General features: G+C 46.5%; 1 protein-coding gene across 1 annotated transcript in view; it reads right to left on the minus strand.

The window, feature by feature from the left end:
* Positions 1-13,034: 13,034 nt before the first annotated feature.
* Positions 13,035-16,330, minus strand: part of cdon (cell adhesion associated, oncogene regulated) — a 54,966-nt gene continuing 51,670 nt past the window's right edge. Inside the window, 4 exon segments of the mRNA XM_083773268.1 lie at positions 13,035-13,933; positions 14,302-14,549; positions 15,744-15,823; positions 16,065-16,330. The exon segment at positions 16,065-16,330 is cut by the window's right edge and continues 39 nt beyond it. Coding sequence (XP_083629394.1) covers positions 13,779-13,933; positions 14,302-14,549; positions 15,744-15,823; positions 16,065-16,330 — 749 coding nt within the window. The 3' untranslated portion in view covers positions 13,035-13,778.

Consider the following 16,330-nt stretch of genomic DNA (forward strand, 5'->3'; position numbering starts at 1 on the left):
ACAGATGCAGGACAAAAGTCTGTCCACAGCCCAGGAAAAGAAAATCAGAGAATGTCATTAGAGGGTAAACGGAACCACACATTGCATTGTTTTTTGTTTTGCTTTTTTCCCTCGTTTTTTTCTCCCCCCACATAGAGATTGAATCATCTGCTGTTGAGCGTCAGTAACAAGTTCCATCGAGTGCAGGTGGTCTGCCGAAAATGAGCGCTTACCTCCGCTGTGAACAATGCCAATAGTAATGACTGATCTAATCACAGGGCACACGCAAAGAACCCACCTGGTTTGTAATGCTTTCCATTCATATAAGAAAGGCCTCGCCGTTGCCAAGCATTCACACACACACACACACACACACACACACACACACACACACACACACACACACACACACTCACACACACACACACTCACCGCCGTACCGCAGCCTGGGAGGGTGGCACATGTCGGGGTGGCCCGCCCCGGCCCAGACAGAGGCAGTAATAATGTGTTCCCCAGATCCATCCACAGCTCTATTCTGAGCTATCTGGGTCTGATTCTGCCCCTCTCATCTGCTGCCAAGAAAACGGGAACATTGTTCAGACTGATGGGCCCGGGCCTGGCCCGGCCCGGCCGGATCTGCTCAGCGGCAACACCTGAAAGCTTTTAAAGGACTATAAGAGGGTCCAGATAAGATGCAACCTTTCCATTGCATCTCCTCTGCCCCCTCAACCTTTCCCCTCCCTCCCACTATGCACGCTACTCTCCTCCTCCAACCCCATCCAAAAACATTTTGTTTTTCAACCGCTCACATTTTCCAGTTATCCCCCCTCCCCCCTGCCCGCGCCCGATTAGTTGCAGACAACTAGGCTCAGCAGACAGACAGAAAATCACAGGCAATCAGACAGACAGGCAGGCAGGCGACAGATGTGGCTGGTCCTTGCGTCCAGGATTCCACCCTGACAACCATCTCTAAAAAAGAGACGTGCATCACCAGTAAGGAATGTGGTCAACCGTCCCAACAGACACACTGATCCCATTAATTACCAATCACACATTTTCTTATATACTTTTCATGACGCTACAGTAACATGGGCTGTGACTTGTCCTTCGCTTTCTAGCCTATACTAGCCTACTGTACTGCAGCTACGCTTAAAATGATTTAGCCGTTTCATACCCTACTGACAAATAAAAGCAGCAGTTGTTTGTTTTAATCTAATATGCAGCTCTTGCTTTATTTAGCCCGGGACAGTGTGGAGACATGTACAGGAAGCTGTGGTCAGGAAAAACTTATTTCAACACTGCTGTCCAGCTGGAATCCAATGCGCGTTGGAAATGTTGTGGTCAGCTAAACTTGCATGCACTGTTGACTGAGTTTAACTGTTGAATGAGACTTTCACAATTTTGTAATCAATGATGATCAATCAATGATCTTTAACTTTTGTGTTATAACAAAAGGAGGGGCAGAGAGAGCAAGCGAGAGAGAGAGAGAGAGAGAGAGAGAGAGAGAGACATGATTAGTCAAGCAGTATAGGCCCACAGGAAAGCACGGGTTCAAGAGGAAACGGCAAGATTGTGCAGCGTTTACTAGCCCTGCAAGGTTTCTCCCTGACACATCTTTGAACTGGCTCCCACCAAATACAACCCTGCCCTCAGAAACCATGTTGTTTTATATTGGACTTTTATTACATCTGTCTGTCTTCCAGGCACTCTTCTAAATATAGTCCTCCTTCAAACCCCCCCACAGGAGAAAAAAAAGAAAAGCTGAATGCTAACTAAGTCCTTGCTAATTAGAGCCTTCTCGTCAGTCTGAGGCTGCCTCTGGTACGAGAGGAGCTTTATGGGCCAGTCGCAGGCCTTGTAGCGCTCAGCGGCGCTCCGGCATCCAGCGGCCACACATCCAGCCAGCGGCTCTGCATGGGAAACAACAACACTGCTGCACGCCACCACTAATGACGTGCAGCGTTTCATTATCGTTTGTCTCCTCCTAAATCTTAGTTGAGTGGAAACTAAGCCATTATAAAGCCTGACCGATGCCAGGGTTTTGTAGCCTGGGTAAACCCACTCCCCCTGCTGGACAACATTTCATTCTGCCAGGAGGGGTGAGTCTGGCTAAATGGTAATACAAAGTCCTTAAGATTGTATCAGCTTTGGTACGAGCCAATCCGCGACCGAGCTCAGGGCTCTGTGATTGACAGCGCACGTTGGCCAATCAGGAACGATTTGAGCAGTTGATGACGTGTGAACTCCTCGACTCATTCACAACAACAAACATGGGAATGAGGAAGTAGGAACGGAACGCGTTTAGATGACGCCTCTTGTTTTGATATACGCTGATTGGCTGAAGGGGTTGTCCGTCAACGCTAGTCTCCCGCCCCACGGCTAAACAGCCACACAGGCGATTATGCCAGACTCACCCCTCCTGGCAGAATGAAATGTTGTCCAGCAGGGGGAGTGGGTTTACCCAGGCTAAGGGTTTTGGGTCCCATCCCCATCCCGGAGAGAGTCCGCTATACCCATGATGCTCTTCTAGTGCTGGTTGTGTTTGGTGGGTATTCATCGGCGGATGCTTTTATGGGGATCGATGTACTGTATATTACCTTGCTCAAGGACACTTTGACAAGTATACCTGGGATGTTTTACATAATGATATTGACCTATAACTGTCCATAGTTTAGCCTGGCCCTATAGAGAACACCAGAAGGCCTATTCAAGGAGTCACAGTTTAACTCCAACATCATCAACGCCCTGGCATCTCTTAAGACATTATTTTCCACCACCAACCATTTCCTGAAACCACAAGCTCCCAAACGCAACACCTACCTTGATTTCTCTCTCTGTTGTGTATGTGGCCTATGAACACAACTAATAAATAAATAAAACACTGGAGAAGGGAGCTCAGGTTTATAGTACTTTACTGGTCAAAGCCAGAACTGACACACATCAATCAAGGGTATACAATGCAGCTGCAGGACCTTAAAGAGCACCTAGCACAAGGCAGAGTGGTCTGCCACATAAAGTAGTCCCTGGATAAGCAATACACTACACTCCTTTCCGGCCTTTTCCTACCTCAAGGAATTAGTCTACCTAAAACCCTCGACTTGCAGCCTCCACTCTTCAAATGCTAACCTCATCACAGACCTACCTTTTTAACGAAGCATTTTTTTTATTTAGCTACACTGGTTTCACCTCTAGGCTCTATATGCCCTCATGTTTTAAATGTTTTGTTTCCGTTTCTTAGATATTTGTTGTGGCGTGACGACAAATGTTTATTTAATGCATTCATTTTATTTTGCTTACTGTAGCACTTATCACAAAATGTAAAGTGCATTATAAATAAAATCCGTCATTATTACAGTCTGCGACTTTTCCATTATCAGGACTATACTGTAGCTCTAGCTGTGTAAACGTTGTACTGCAACATGTATTTAAGCTTCTGGAAATAATATACACTAGGCTACTGCATTAGGTAAATGAACATATTTAAATACGTGTATACACTACTTCATGCAACCCTGAAAACAGGCTGACAGATGACAACGTGCTGCAGTGTCCATCCAATCACAGGAAACATGAATTTGAAACCGGGTCTCTGGAAAGGGAAGTGCTCAGCCAAAAGCGAGTGCCCCTTGTCATTGTTGTAGTAAACAAGCTTCTGGACTTCTGGCTGGGCTACCCTGTTAAGTGGTGAACGGTAACAAAAAGTGCATATACTTGAGTATAGTAGGCTACTTAAGTAAATTCTTTTGAGTATCTGTACTTAACTTGAGCATTTGTTTTTGTTTCGGAAACAAATGACTTAAACTCCACGACTACAATACTAAAAATAAATAAAATTAATTTTACTTACTACATTTCTATAAGGCCGTCAAGTAACATGTAACTTGTTGAATTTAATAGGTAACCAGTTTCAACTATGTGACACATGGGTCACCAGTATTGTGTAACACCACACCATGTCCACAAACTACACTACTCATTTTGGAGTGAGTTTCCATGCTGAGCCAGGACCTGTACATGAATTGGGATGCCAGAAAAAAGGAAGAAAAAGATGTAGCTGGCAAAGGCTTTGGACCCAAATGTACGGTAATGGCTAACCTTTTTCATTAAGATCAGTTACAGCAAACATTATTGTTTAAATGTGTGTGTGTGTGTGTGTGTGTGTGTCTCATAATATAGATATTCCACTGTTACTTTCTTAGCTTACGCATGTTTCATGATAAATGCTTTTTTGTGATGTATTCCCATGCTTTTTGTTCTTGCTTAATGTAAGTCGCTCTGGATTAAGAGCGTCTGCTAAATGCCTAAATTGTAAATTGTGTGTGTGTGTGTGTGTGTGTGTGCGCGCGCGCATGTGTGCGTGTGATATTTTTTATTTGCTTTGACATTTTTATAATGTTTCTATTGTATGCTTTAACAATAGCATAGTGGGTCGACAAGAATATCAGTGCAGTATTGATGGCAGGTTTCCGAACTGTCCACAGCCCTCCTCTGAGTATACAAATAATGGTACCATATTATTGACAAGCGTTAGTGAGGACCAATTATATTCACCTATTTTGGCAGGAATGTACTGGGCTCCTTGTGTGTGCTTCACTTCCTCCACACTTTCTATTCAGTTGTCACAGCTGTGTTGGCATGGCTGCTTATTATAATAAGCGACCTTTGGCTTGTTTTTCTGTCGCTTGTAAATATTGGTAGTTGCTGGCTGTGTTATTTTTGGTTGTTTCTAAAGTGTACAGTAGTTGCTTGCTTCCTAATGTTGTTTAAACCAGTGGTTCCCACATTTATTCACGTCAAAGAACCCCAGATTAATATGTAATTGTCCACGGACATCCATCTGAAAACATTTTGTGCCAGGAAACCCAATACAAGATTTGTGTTATTCAAAATATTTCAATTTATTCTCAATATATTTTTTAACAGATTTACAACCTCACGTCACGTGTCGTTGTGAGCTTGTAGATCTGCTATTTTCAAATATCCGAAAATTCAAAAAAATCCAATGGCTGGCCCTCAGTCAAATTTGGCCACATTTGTGCATGTTTTCATAGACCTGGCTGCTTGTTTCTCTTGGCTGCTTGTTTCGCAAAATCGGACAACACTGGTCACAGCAGGAAGAGGAAGTTATGCACACACAAAATGCAAAGGCTCATGGACACTGGAAACAGGTGGATAAAGTTAGATTGAAAATAAGTGAAGTGGTCCTTACGTGACGTCCTTTAATTATTCAAAGCATAACTAGTTGTCTAGTACTTTATCTCAAGTACATTTTTGACTGAGCAACTTTCACTTTCACAACTTTCACAGCAATATTTGACCAGGACTATCTAGTTTGACTCAAGTACTAGGGTTGAATACTTTGTCCACCACTGCCTGCTACGGTTTTCTGCTAGATTTAAAGTGTGTTAATTTCACGCTGGCTGCACTTCTCCGATGGGCCTAATAAATAACTTGAATGTGTTTGTGCACCTGCTGCATTCCACTCATTACGAAGTGGAACTGATGGAATTTCTAAAAAGGCTATCCTTTCCAGCGGAATCAATAATTGATGAAGTGGAGGCATTATTCTGACACCGCACCCCTCTCAGGTCAAGCCATTAGACCGACCACGAGTGAAAAAGAAACTGGGCCAACAGCGGGACACAGGGGAGGTGGAAGCATTGATGAATAATTTAAAGTGAATCCCGGGTTGATTGGAAAGCATAATGAGGCTGAGCCGCCAGTGTGTGCCTGCCTCCCTCCCTCACTCGCTGAACGCATCTCCAACGCGGTGGAGAGGAGCCCGTTTTGTCCAGCTGATACGCTTCAAGTCAAGCTCTCTTGCTGCCTTGACATTTCCAGCAGTGTAACAGCCTGAAGGTTTGTGGAAACGATGTTGATTCCTCGTTGCTTTCTTCTCTGCACGGCGCTGGCCATTCCTCTGCAAGGTAAGGCTTTACTGACTAACAGAGACACATTCTAACAGAGGTTGGGGGAGAGGATTAAAGTTTTGTGTTCATCACAAACTAGGTTTTATTGTGCAGCCAAAACGCTGAGCATGGAAAAGCAGGTCATAAAAATGTCCTGCATCAAACAGGTCATGGGGAGATAAACAATGAGTGTGTTTAATTATCCCATAGGCCTATTTCTCATCTTCAAGAACTGGCTTAGTCACCACCAGCCCTAGTAAATTGGGAGGCCTGGAAGAGGTTTCGCGAAGACTCTTAATATTTAACATCTGACACCAGACACAAACACATAGGACAGCTCAGTCATCCATGAGCTTTGCTGAGGCAAACATACAGAGAATTAACGACCTGTCTACTGGGGCGGTCTTGTTGTTGTGTATACCAGGTCTGGGGACACCGGAGGAAGAGGTGGAATATGTCCGCTACGAGGCCAAGGCGACCGTGGGCGGCTCGGTCACCCTGGACTGCGGCTCCACGGTGCCGTCCATCTTTATCTGGGCTTACGCGGAGCCGGGGAGCGATAAGAACATAGCGGTGGCGTACAACTATGGCCAGGGCCCCAAGCTCCAGGCGGAGTCGGCGGACCTCGGCCAGATGACCGTGGTCTCAAACACCTCCTCCCTCCTCATTCAGGAGGTCCGCCCGGCCGCCCAGGGCACGTACACCTGCCAGGCCTTGTATGACATGGACGACGGGGCAAAGATCATCTTTTATTTCACCCAGCTGAGGCTAGGGGAGGACTAATTATAGATCGTCTATACTTGTGGTTGTGGACAGATCACTTTCACATTGTTCTGTGGGTTCCACAGAAACTAAAGGGAGTTTAATGTCTGTCTGTCTTTCAAGTTCAGCACTTTAACACATATCTGAGAAACGGGCAACAAAAGAAACCAAGACTTTGTATAAACTCTTTGAGAAATAAATCAAAAAACGTTAAATGTGTTGTGTTTTTGATTACCGGCACTACATGGTGCGTCTGATAAAAGCCTTTGATATTCGGTTCAAGACTCTTCAACTCAAGATTTATTTCTAAACACAAGGCTTATTTTTAATAATGTCTTTGTCTTTTTGTCCCATGTGTAAAGTATACAGTTATTTGACTGAGCTGAAAGTTATTTTTTGCCTTGGATACTGTATCATGACTGTGATTTCCACCAAATGACAGGCTTTGTGCCCTGTTGTGGCATATGATATCCGGGGCATTTTGAAACATCTCAGAATTGTAGACAGCAAATTGCCAGCGGCCGCAAGCTCTCATTCCTGAATCTGAATCCTAAGAAACACTATGGGTTCCTTCATGACAAGTGCTTTAGACAGAAAGCCTTTCCCATGAAACAAAAGTTCTCTAAAGCCATCCATCCATGTATAAATGGATCATTATTCTTGTCAGTGCAGACAGATGACGTGGCGAAGTGGCGGCTTGGTGGATAAAACGTAATACAATAAAAATTCAGTAGTTTACACAGGTTGTGACACAGGTCTGTATAATGCATTCCTTTATTAAAAGGAGAGAGCAATTCAATTATTACTTCAATTCTTGTAGATAGTTTAAAAGTATCGGTAACTTAAAAGGACACCATCACAGTCTTTAATAGTATGTCTATGCTTTAGTAGCCAAAACTAGCCATAGTGTGGAGCAGGCTTCTGTGTCTCTGAAACGCCATTGCATTAGTGCTGTAAAGTTTACTCCTGTGACGTCAATAGGGTAAAGTCTGATAAACTATAACCCTGACTTCCTGGTCTTTTAGCCACTACCCTTGGTGGCCGTGACATTGTGCCTGTTCACCGTGTTGGAAATGGACAGAAAGGGGAAGTTTCTCTGTCAAAATCCAGCGCAGCGATAGTTCATTGAGCCATGGAAGTCAGAATTGGTTCATTCAATATAATATGAATTCTCTAACAGTAATTAATTCTGCTCCTTTAAATCAGCTATCTCTCTCCCTTCAATCTCATTCACTATGCCTATCTCATTCACGCCCACATTTCCTCAGTGCAAATCAGGCAGTCACTATTCTGCATTCACTCAGTCTAAATCCTAGCTGACACAGGAGTTGATGTCGGCGTTCAAATTCTCTCCATCTCCCCGGCCTCCTCCCTGTGGCATTTAGTTCTCTATGGGTTGTACCATCATATGATACGTGGTATCGAGTTCTGTAATGGGTGATTCTGTGATTATAATGTGACTTATGGATTGTTCTATTGTGCTATGTATCTGTGGTATATGGCATTCAATTGAAAGTTGTTATGTTGTTCATGTAATGTGTTTATCTTGTGCTCCGCTCTGAGGGTTGTTGTTGATATCAGAGCTGTGTCTCGGTACACAGGTAATCTGACATATCACATGAGCCACACCGCCATACTAAATGCAATAGCTTTACAATAATGGTTAATCTGAGCTGAAGAGTCTTAATGAAATTGATTGTAGTGTAAATATTAGGCCTAATATTTAGACAATGACTTAGGTTCAAAATCAGCAAAGTGTTCCTTTAAACAAGTGAACCCTAGCATCCCTATTCTGGGGCGAAAATTCCACAAAATAAATTAGCAGATTTTTACCCAAAGAGATAAAGGGCTCTATTTTCGTCCATGCTAAACCCTTATCCCTAAACTACTTTTGAAAAACATTACGTTACGATAAAATAGCCAATCTACATCGACACGTTGTGAGCTTGTTATTACAATGTTTCTTTGCATTGTGCTGCGGTGCGCATTGCATAACCGTGGTAACAAGTTAAACTTCTCATACGTAGCTCCCTCACGCATAGCAAAGTAGGCAGTAAGCAAGTGTTGTTTGTGTCTCTCACTCTGTGTGTGTGTGTGTGAGTGTGTTTGTGTGTGTGTGTGCGTGCATGTGTGTCTGGCTGCCGTGTGAGAACTGTGTTAAAATGTCAGTTTTATTTTGTACAGCAATACTTTGGCTGACAAATGTGAGAAAAATAAATACATAAAATATATATATTCTTTATTTTTGTAATGATTAGGAATTAATTTGCCTTCTGTGTGAACTGTACCTAGCTGAATAGGATGGGATGTGGTTAGGTGTACGCTACTGTATTTTAATGAATCATAATGGTACTTGGAGAGACAACTATTTTGTGAGGTGGTGCTTGCTGTAAAAAGGTTGAGAACCACTGGTTTAGAGCACTTTAGAGACATAAATCAGATTTTACCCGGCCAAGTCTATGGACTTTTATGTTTGTTTAGGGCACTAAATGATGACGTAAGATGTAATGTGGCCGATATAAATACAGTGGGCGCCCCTGACTTCACACAAGAGTGATTTGTTTGGGAAGAGATTTGGTGTAGAACCCCCCCCCCCCCCCAAAAAGTCTAAGTCCAAGTAAAGTTCAGTAATTCAGGTCAGTTTTTACTAAGAGGGTTCAAGTTATTTATACCAAAACACCCTCAGATAAGACCCCTGTACCGTGAAGTGGGGTGTGCGCGCGCGCGCGTGCGCGTGTGTGTGTGTGCGTGCGTGCGTGTGTGTGTGTGCGTGCGTGAGAGAGAGAGAGATGTGGGAACTTTCCCTATACCTCTCTAGATGTTAGAACTTGCCTGCCCTGCAGATGCATACAGCTGTCCTCAGAGAGACACATTATTTGTTGTATGCATATATATCGTCTATGACCTCACCCCCTCCTCCTTTCAAGGGACGCTGCTCCGAGAAGGCTGGAGCTCATCCAACCACAACATGCTTCACTTGCGGTTTGTGACATCTCAAGGATAAAACCACTCGGGGGACTGGCGCGCACACACGCGCACGCACGCGCATGCAAACACATACATACACATACACACACACACAGACACAGACACAGACACAGACACAGACACAGACACAGACACACACACACACACACACACACACAAACCATTACGATTCATAATAATCACATTCATTCAGGGACATGCTGACGTTCAGACAGAGGAAGAATGACGGGGTGGAGGAGAGAGAGGGGTCCGGCCGTTAACAGGTCGGCTCCGCGGCGAGGGGGCAGGAATTCCGCTGCGGACAATGAGGGCGCTTGTTCACCCTGGAGCTCCTTAATGAAGGGGGCGTGGCCGCGCGGGGGTGAAGGGCGCAGGGCCTGTAGGGGCCAGTGGCGACTGACGGACGCGGGGGATGGATGAAGCTTTTTGGAGACGGCCCATGCTTCTCTTATCTCCTGCTAATCAGCCGCCGGCCCGCATCTGTCAGCGTGTGCTCTCTAAACCCCTCCACCACAAAACGCCATCCAAACGCCCCAAAACCTCCAGGACCGTTCCTTCTTTCATTCCCAGCTTCATGTCCTACTCATTGTTCTCCATCCCATGCTGCATCAGGCCACAAAGGACTGAGCTCTCTGAGTCATTATAAATGAACGCAGAGTGGGAACACAGAGAAATCTGTTCGAGCTGACCGAGCTGGGAAGCCGAGAGAGGTGGCTACCTTTCCCTGGGATTGGTCTGTGAGAGAGTTTGAGGGAACCAAGGGTAGTTTCCCGAGCTCCGGCTCCGAGGCTCTTTAGTGCTCACATCTATTGTACACCCTCGGCAGAACAGCCCGGAGTGAAGTCCACGATAGCAGAAAGCAACAAGGGGCCAATATCCTTTTTGGGGCAGGGTGCGGCGTGGGAAACAACAAACAGCCAGCACCTGAGAAAAGGCCTGGCATGTAAAGAAACACACGTCAATTTCCTAAAAAGCGCTGGCAGCCGGCCGCAACAGTGAGGAGTTCTCATCACTAAAAATAACTGACAGAACGGCTCTTTCGCCCGCGGCACGACTGGGCGGCAGAAGCAGACAGGAACGGGGTGCCAGGAATATCCCGCGCACCAATGGGCTAGATGGGGGATGGGCCGGGAGATTAGAGATGCCAGCAGCAGGACGTGCCAGGGCCTGGGGAGGTGGCGGCCAACACTGGGCACTCATGCAGGCAGACAGGCTCCGCGCGTCACGCCACTGCACCACAGACATCCCCCCGCTGAGGCGCGGCCAGCCCTGTCATCTGCCCACTGCAATCCTATCAGCTTTAGATCAACCGTACATGCCCCACCCAGCTCATTTTAAAAAGCAACCCGGGTCTTATAATATGACACGAGGAGGATGGTTGTATGCTAGGAGAAAGTCTCAGGAAATACAGCATATTGTATTGTCGCTGATCTTTACAGTACAATGTACTCATTTAGTCAGAAGCTCTTGTCATTACTTGACACACTTAACCACTTTCACTTTCAAAAGAATTTCATGAAGCAAAATTCTGCTATTTATTTATTTGCATCCTGAAAATTAACAGTTTTGGACCCATGAAGTTTCCACCCGACAACGACACGAGACCAATAGTTTTTGAGGTTCATTCCCTTCAACTTTGGGTTAAAAAGTTAACTCAATAAAGCAGGGGCAACAGAGCCACAAATCTAATCCGCGTGAAGGTCCCGGGCCAGATTAAACTGTGTCGCTTTGACATAATAATAACGGCATCCGTTGCTTCTATCGGACCGTGGCCGCGCGCGGGTCATTAGCTCGCCCGAGGGGAACAGCATGTCCCTGTGTCGAGTAATGAGCTATCAAGCAACAGTGGTGGAAAGTAACTAAGTACATTTATCAAGTACTACACTAACTATTTATGTGAACGTTCCCCCCAGAATAGGCATACTGGGGTTCAAGTTTAAGTTTAGTTTTGCTTAAAGGTATATTCAGTGATTTTACTTAATTCAAATATCACTTATATTTTGTTTTGTTGTGATAATCATCCCTACTATAGAGTGTGCTGACCATATAAGGAGTTCATCCCTGTCCCCAGTTAACCCCTGGGGTAGCTCTGGACTGGTCCATAGCCTTCTACTGCTACAGTATAAGGCTATGGGACTTTCGGTTTTGAATCTCAAATCGAAATCAGACCAGCATAAATAAAAAGAAACTTTTTGCTACTCACCAAAACAAAGGCGGGTTGTGTCATTAGAAAGCCTACTTTCCTTAGTGGACGCACTCTGAGCCCCCCACCACACGTTTAAACAGTACTTTTTGGCCAAAAGGGGATTTTGTTTCCACCGGGAAAAAAAATACTTTTAGTTACTCCAATGCGCCCTTTACCGATATTGCCCAGAGAACTGCCTCATAGAGAATATTTTCCTCCGGTGAAAAGAAATCCCTTTTTGGCCAAAAAGTACCGTTTCTACATGTGGTGGGGGGCTCAGAGTGCGTCCACTAAGGACACAACCCGCCTTTGTTTTGGTGAGTAGCAAAAAGGTTATTTTTATTTATTTTAAGAGGAGAGGCTATGGGATCCGAAAGTCCCATAGCCTTATACTGAAGCAGTAGAAGGCTATAGACCAGAGCTACCCCTAGGGATGAAAAAACCGTAGGTTTCATTTTTGGCAAGGTGGCCCAGCTATCATCCAATCAGGATAGAGAGGGGCCTTCCGCCAATCATGATCGATTGGCGTTGGTGTGTGTGCTGTTGGCCTGTCGCGTGTCCCCCCACTGTAGAGCGTGTGCATGTGCACATCTTGTTACCGGGGCAGACCAGGGGTTTTCCAAATCACCCAAATCACTGAATGCTCCTTTAAGTAAAAAATTGTATGTAAGTCTAGTTAACTATAAGTAAGTTAAATACTTTCCTTTTTGGTACTTTTTTGAGACCAGCCAAGTCTCCTATTGACCGATGAACACTGTCATCAAATTATTGGCTCGGGAATGCGATAAAAACTGAAAACGGGGTGTGTAATTGATAGAAAATACGTCTTTCTTTTGGGTGAACTACTCATACTAAAAAGTATGTGTTTCACCACTGGTTCCTCTGTGTCAAGTAATGAGCTATCAAGCAGCCAGCGGAGCAAAGAGCAGAGCAGTGAAGGGAGTTGTTCACCCCGCTCAGGGGTCACTGCAAGCCCCATCACAGAGCCACATCAAAGGCCTGCCAGAAATATCGACGGGGTTGGAACCGCGGCCGCAGGGGGAACTGGCTGCGGCATCCACACATCCAGTGCTCTCTCCACCCACACACACACACACACACACACACACACACACACACACACACACACACACACACACACACACACACACACACACAGGGGGGGTGGGGCGGGGAGGGGACAGGAAAGAAAGAAAGATTGGAAATAAGTCTGCGGTTTACTCTTCCATAGCTTCTCTTTATATTATTACAAAAACTTTACACGTACAATTGCTAATCCCCACACGCGTGGAGCACAGGACGAACACAAAGGGGGGGGGGGGGGGGGGGAATGACAAAAAAAATAAAAAGTATTTCTCATCCGAAAAGAGGCATAAATAATATAAAAGACAAACTTTGTTTTTTTCTTTTAAACAGGTACATTCATATGAAATAATATTTTACTACTACAAAAATAATAAATAAGTCTTCTAAAGAGTTTTTGATCTTTTTTGTTTTGTATTGTTTGTTGTTCTTTATAAGAGTCTTCCTCCCTCTGCTGCTGGGTCAGCACAGTTTTTTCAGTCGTTTGGGTGCTCTTTTCCGCCATCTTGTTTGCCTCCCCGCCCATTTCTCCCACAAGTCCTGTCCTTTTCGACGCGTCAGTCGAAGTGTCCATGCCACCGTACCGCGCTGCGTCTTCAGACTGAGCCACAACGCTGCTTATCCTCTCCCACGGACACATCACAGCCTCATGTATGCCCCATCGGACGATGCTTCCGTGCGCCAATATCAGCAGATCTTCCATTTCCGGCGTTTCAAAACGTCATGGTGCGACGAAGTATGAACCGAGCTTTACCAGTCAGTCACTCTGCTGTCTCTTTTGACGTCCCGGCTCTCCTTGTGTAGTCCGTCTCCCTTGTGACTGTCCCGACACCAACCCCCCCTCACAGTGGGAGAGGGTGGCTGGGCTACGCTCACACCTCCTGGGGGGCCGCTTGGATCAGTTCCCCTGCCAGGCTGCTGCCGGACAGCCAGCCAGACTTGTCGTCACAGTCCAAGTCAGGCAGTCCCAGAGTCTCCCAACATACAACCGGACCCTCCGAATCCACGCACTGCGGCTCCTCTTCAGCTGTGCACACAAGCACGGACACACACACACACACACACACACACACACACACACACACACTTTTGAATGTCCAAAACATGGATGCAAGGTTGAACATCATTTTTTACTCTAGCCGACGTCGTCCCAAAAGACAAATAATAGCGCATACATTGGCCAAACCAATATATCGGTCTACAGTAGCTTTAAGAAAAATACTGGGATTTAACACAATTTGTGCCCAAGACGTCTCCAGATATCCTAGGAATGGTCCCATGCAGTGCCCAGGACGTCTGTACACCCGTTTGTGAAATTGGGTGGGCACACCACGTCGCTAATATATTTTGAAAGAGTGAAAGGGCACATAATGTGTAAAGTGTGGTGGGCCTCACCGGTGTCATCCCCTGGGCAGTTTTCACCCTCCCCGACAAGACAGCATGACAGCCGCGAGGGCGAGCAGTCCCTGTTGTCCCCGTCAGCCCGGTCATCCGGCCCGGCTTCGTCGTCTGGCCCGTGGCATTGCGGCGATACCTGGCCCAGGGGAACCATCTCCAGCCCGTCTTGTTGGTGGCACGGGGCCACACGATGCATTAAGGGGAGAGTGCCACTGGGGAACGTACCGTTGGTCTTGGAGTAACATCTGCTTTGAGGGGAGAGAGAGAGAGAGAGAGAGAGAGAGAGAGAGAGAGAGAGAGAGAGAGAGAGAGAGAGACAGACAGACAGACAGACAGACAGAATAAGAGAAGAGATGGGAGGGGAGGTGGATGAGTGACAGTTATTTATCTTCCAGACAGACAGTTAACAACACTCTTGTGTAAACACTACTCATGGAGTACGGTGGAAATGGCCGCCACAAAAGAAAACACCCGCTGTCAGCGGCCGAGTCTCATTTCCGTTTTGAGAGAGCTCAAAGAGGTCGACAACGGGCGAGGGGTGGGGGTTGTTGGTCAGGGACCGTTCCGTTTAACAATACGTCACTTTGGGCGAACCACGCGTGTCCCAGCTGTAGGAGCGGCGCATCAACGGGTTCCTCCATCCCGCGCAGAGCGGAGAGGAGCGTCTGGTCCTCTCTGTCAGAACTCGATTGTGACCGCACACGCCCCCCTCCTCCCCCACAAACAACCCCCCCCCACCCCCCCACCCTCTTCCCAGCAGTCAGAGGTAAATAAACAGAGGCCTCATTAGGTCCACTGGCCGGGCGCACAGAGAGTAAACTGTGATGCCGGAGACCCTTGAGTACATAAACAGGCCTGGAGGCCTGAGAGGAGAGGAGGGGTCTCTGAGGCGGTGCGAGAGAGCCTCCCTCGCTTTGTGAGCTCACAAACAGGCCGATGCTGTTCCGAGTGTTAATTCATAAAATTAACGCTCGGGATTATTCTGTGTGGAATGTGTTATTTGACTCTTAAAAAGGGGATTTGTACTGGTCCCATTTTTACACCCTCCAGGTTAAATCAACACTCCAGATTTAGCAGGGAACCAGCATATCGAGGGATGACACCGCAGGTCCTCAGACCTTTTCATCCTTTTACAATGCAGGAAGAGGGCAAAGAACGATGCGCCTGAATCTGTATTCTTTGCAGTATTTGCAATATAGTCTGAAAATTCATTCATTAGGGACACCGATTAATTTCTTATCGAGAAGCGTGTTTTTTTAAGGTGCTTTTTGCACCTAGAAAAAAACGAATGAGGAAAGAATTTAAATTATTTCATTTAAATGATTTATTTTGTATAATCGACTATATAAATAGCTGAGTTGCATTAACCTTATGGCAGACATGCGTTGGCAGACATGCGTTGGCAGTGAAGGCACAGAGGAGAGGAACATCTCCCGTACCTGTTGTTGTTGCAGAAGTTCTGACAGCTCATGCAGTCAGAGGAGTCCGTCTGGGGCAGAGCGGTGTACATCCCTCCTCCCTGTAGCCAGCCAGCCAGCCGACGGAGCGAGCGTGTGGGGAACACAAACACAACGTCAGCCAAACTAAACTCAACTCACACCTGCTCATGTCAAAACACCACCACTTGGCCATGTCAATGCCCGGAATGGAACGGATCAACCTGCAAAGAATGAGCCCCCAGTCTCCGTGTGGTTGGTGTTTATGCGTGCGGTGCCCAGAGAGAGAGAGCTGGGGGCGGGGGACGACGACACACGACTCACGTTATGGTGGTGGTGGGGGTGCGAGTGCTCGCAGTCCACGGCGCTGTGGGGCAGGGTGCCGTCGTGGGTGCTGTGTGGGTGGCCGGCGGGCGAGAACAGGCCTCCCGACCCGTTGAGCAGTGCCAAGCCGTTGGGGAGCTTGTGGTGGAGGTGATGGCAGCCCTGGGGCAGCATGGGGCCGCCGTGCACGCCGTAGCCCCCATGCACGCCCCCGTTGATGCGGCCGGAGCCCGGCAGGGTGGTGTACTCCATGACGTGACCGTTCA

The sequence above is a fragment of the Protomyctophum parallelum genome (genome assembly GCF_964188405.1).
Source record: "Protomyctophum parallelum genome assembly, chromosome: 9".
NCBI lineage: Eukaryota > Metazoa > Chordata > Actinopteri > Myctophiformes > Myctophidae > Protomyctophum > Protomyctophum parallelum.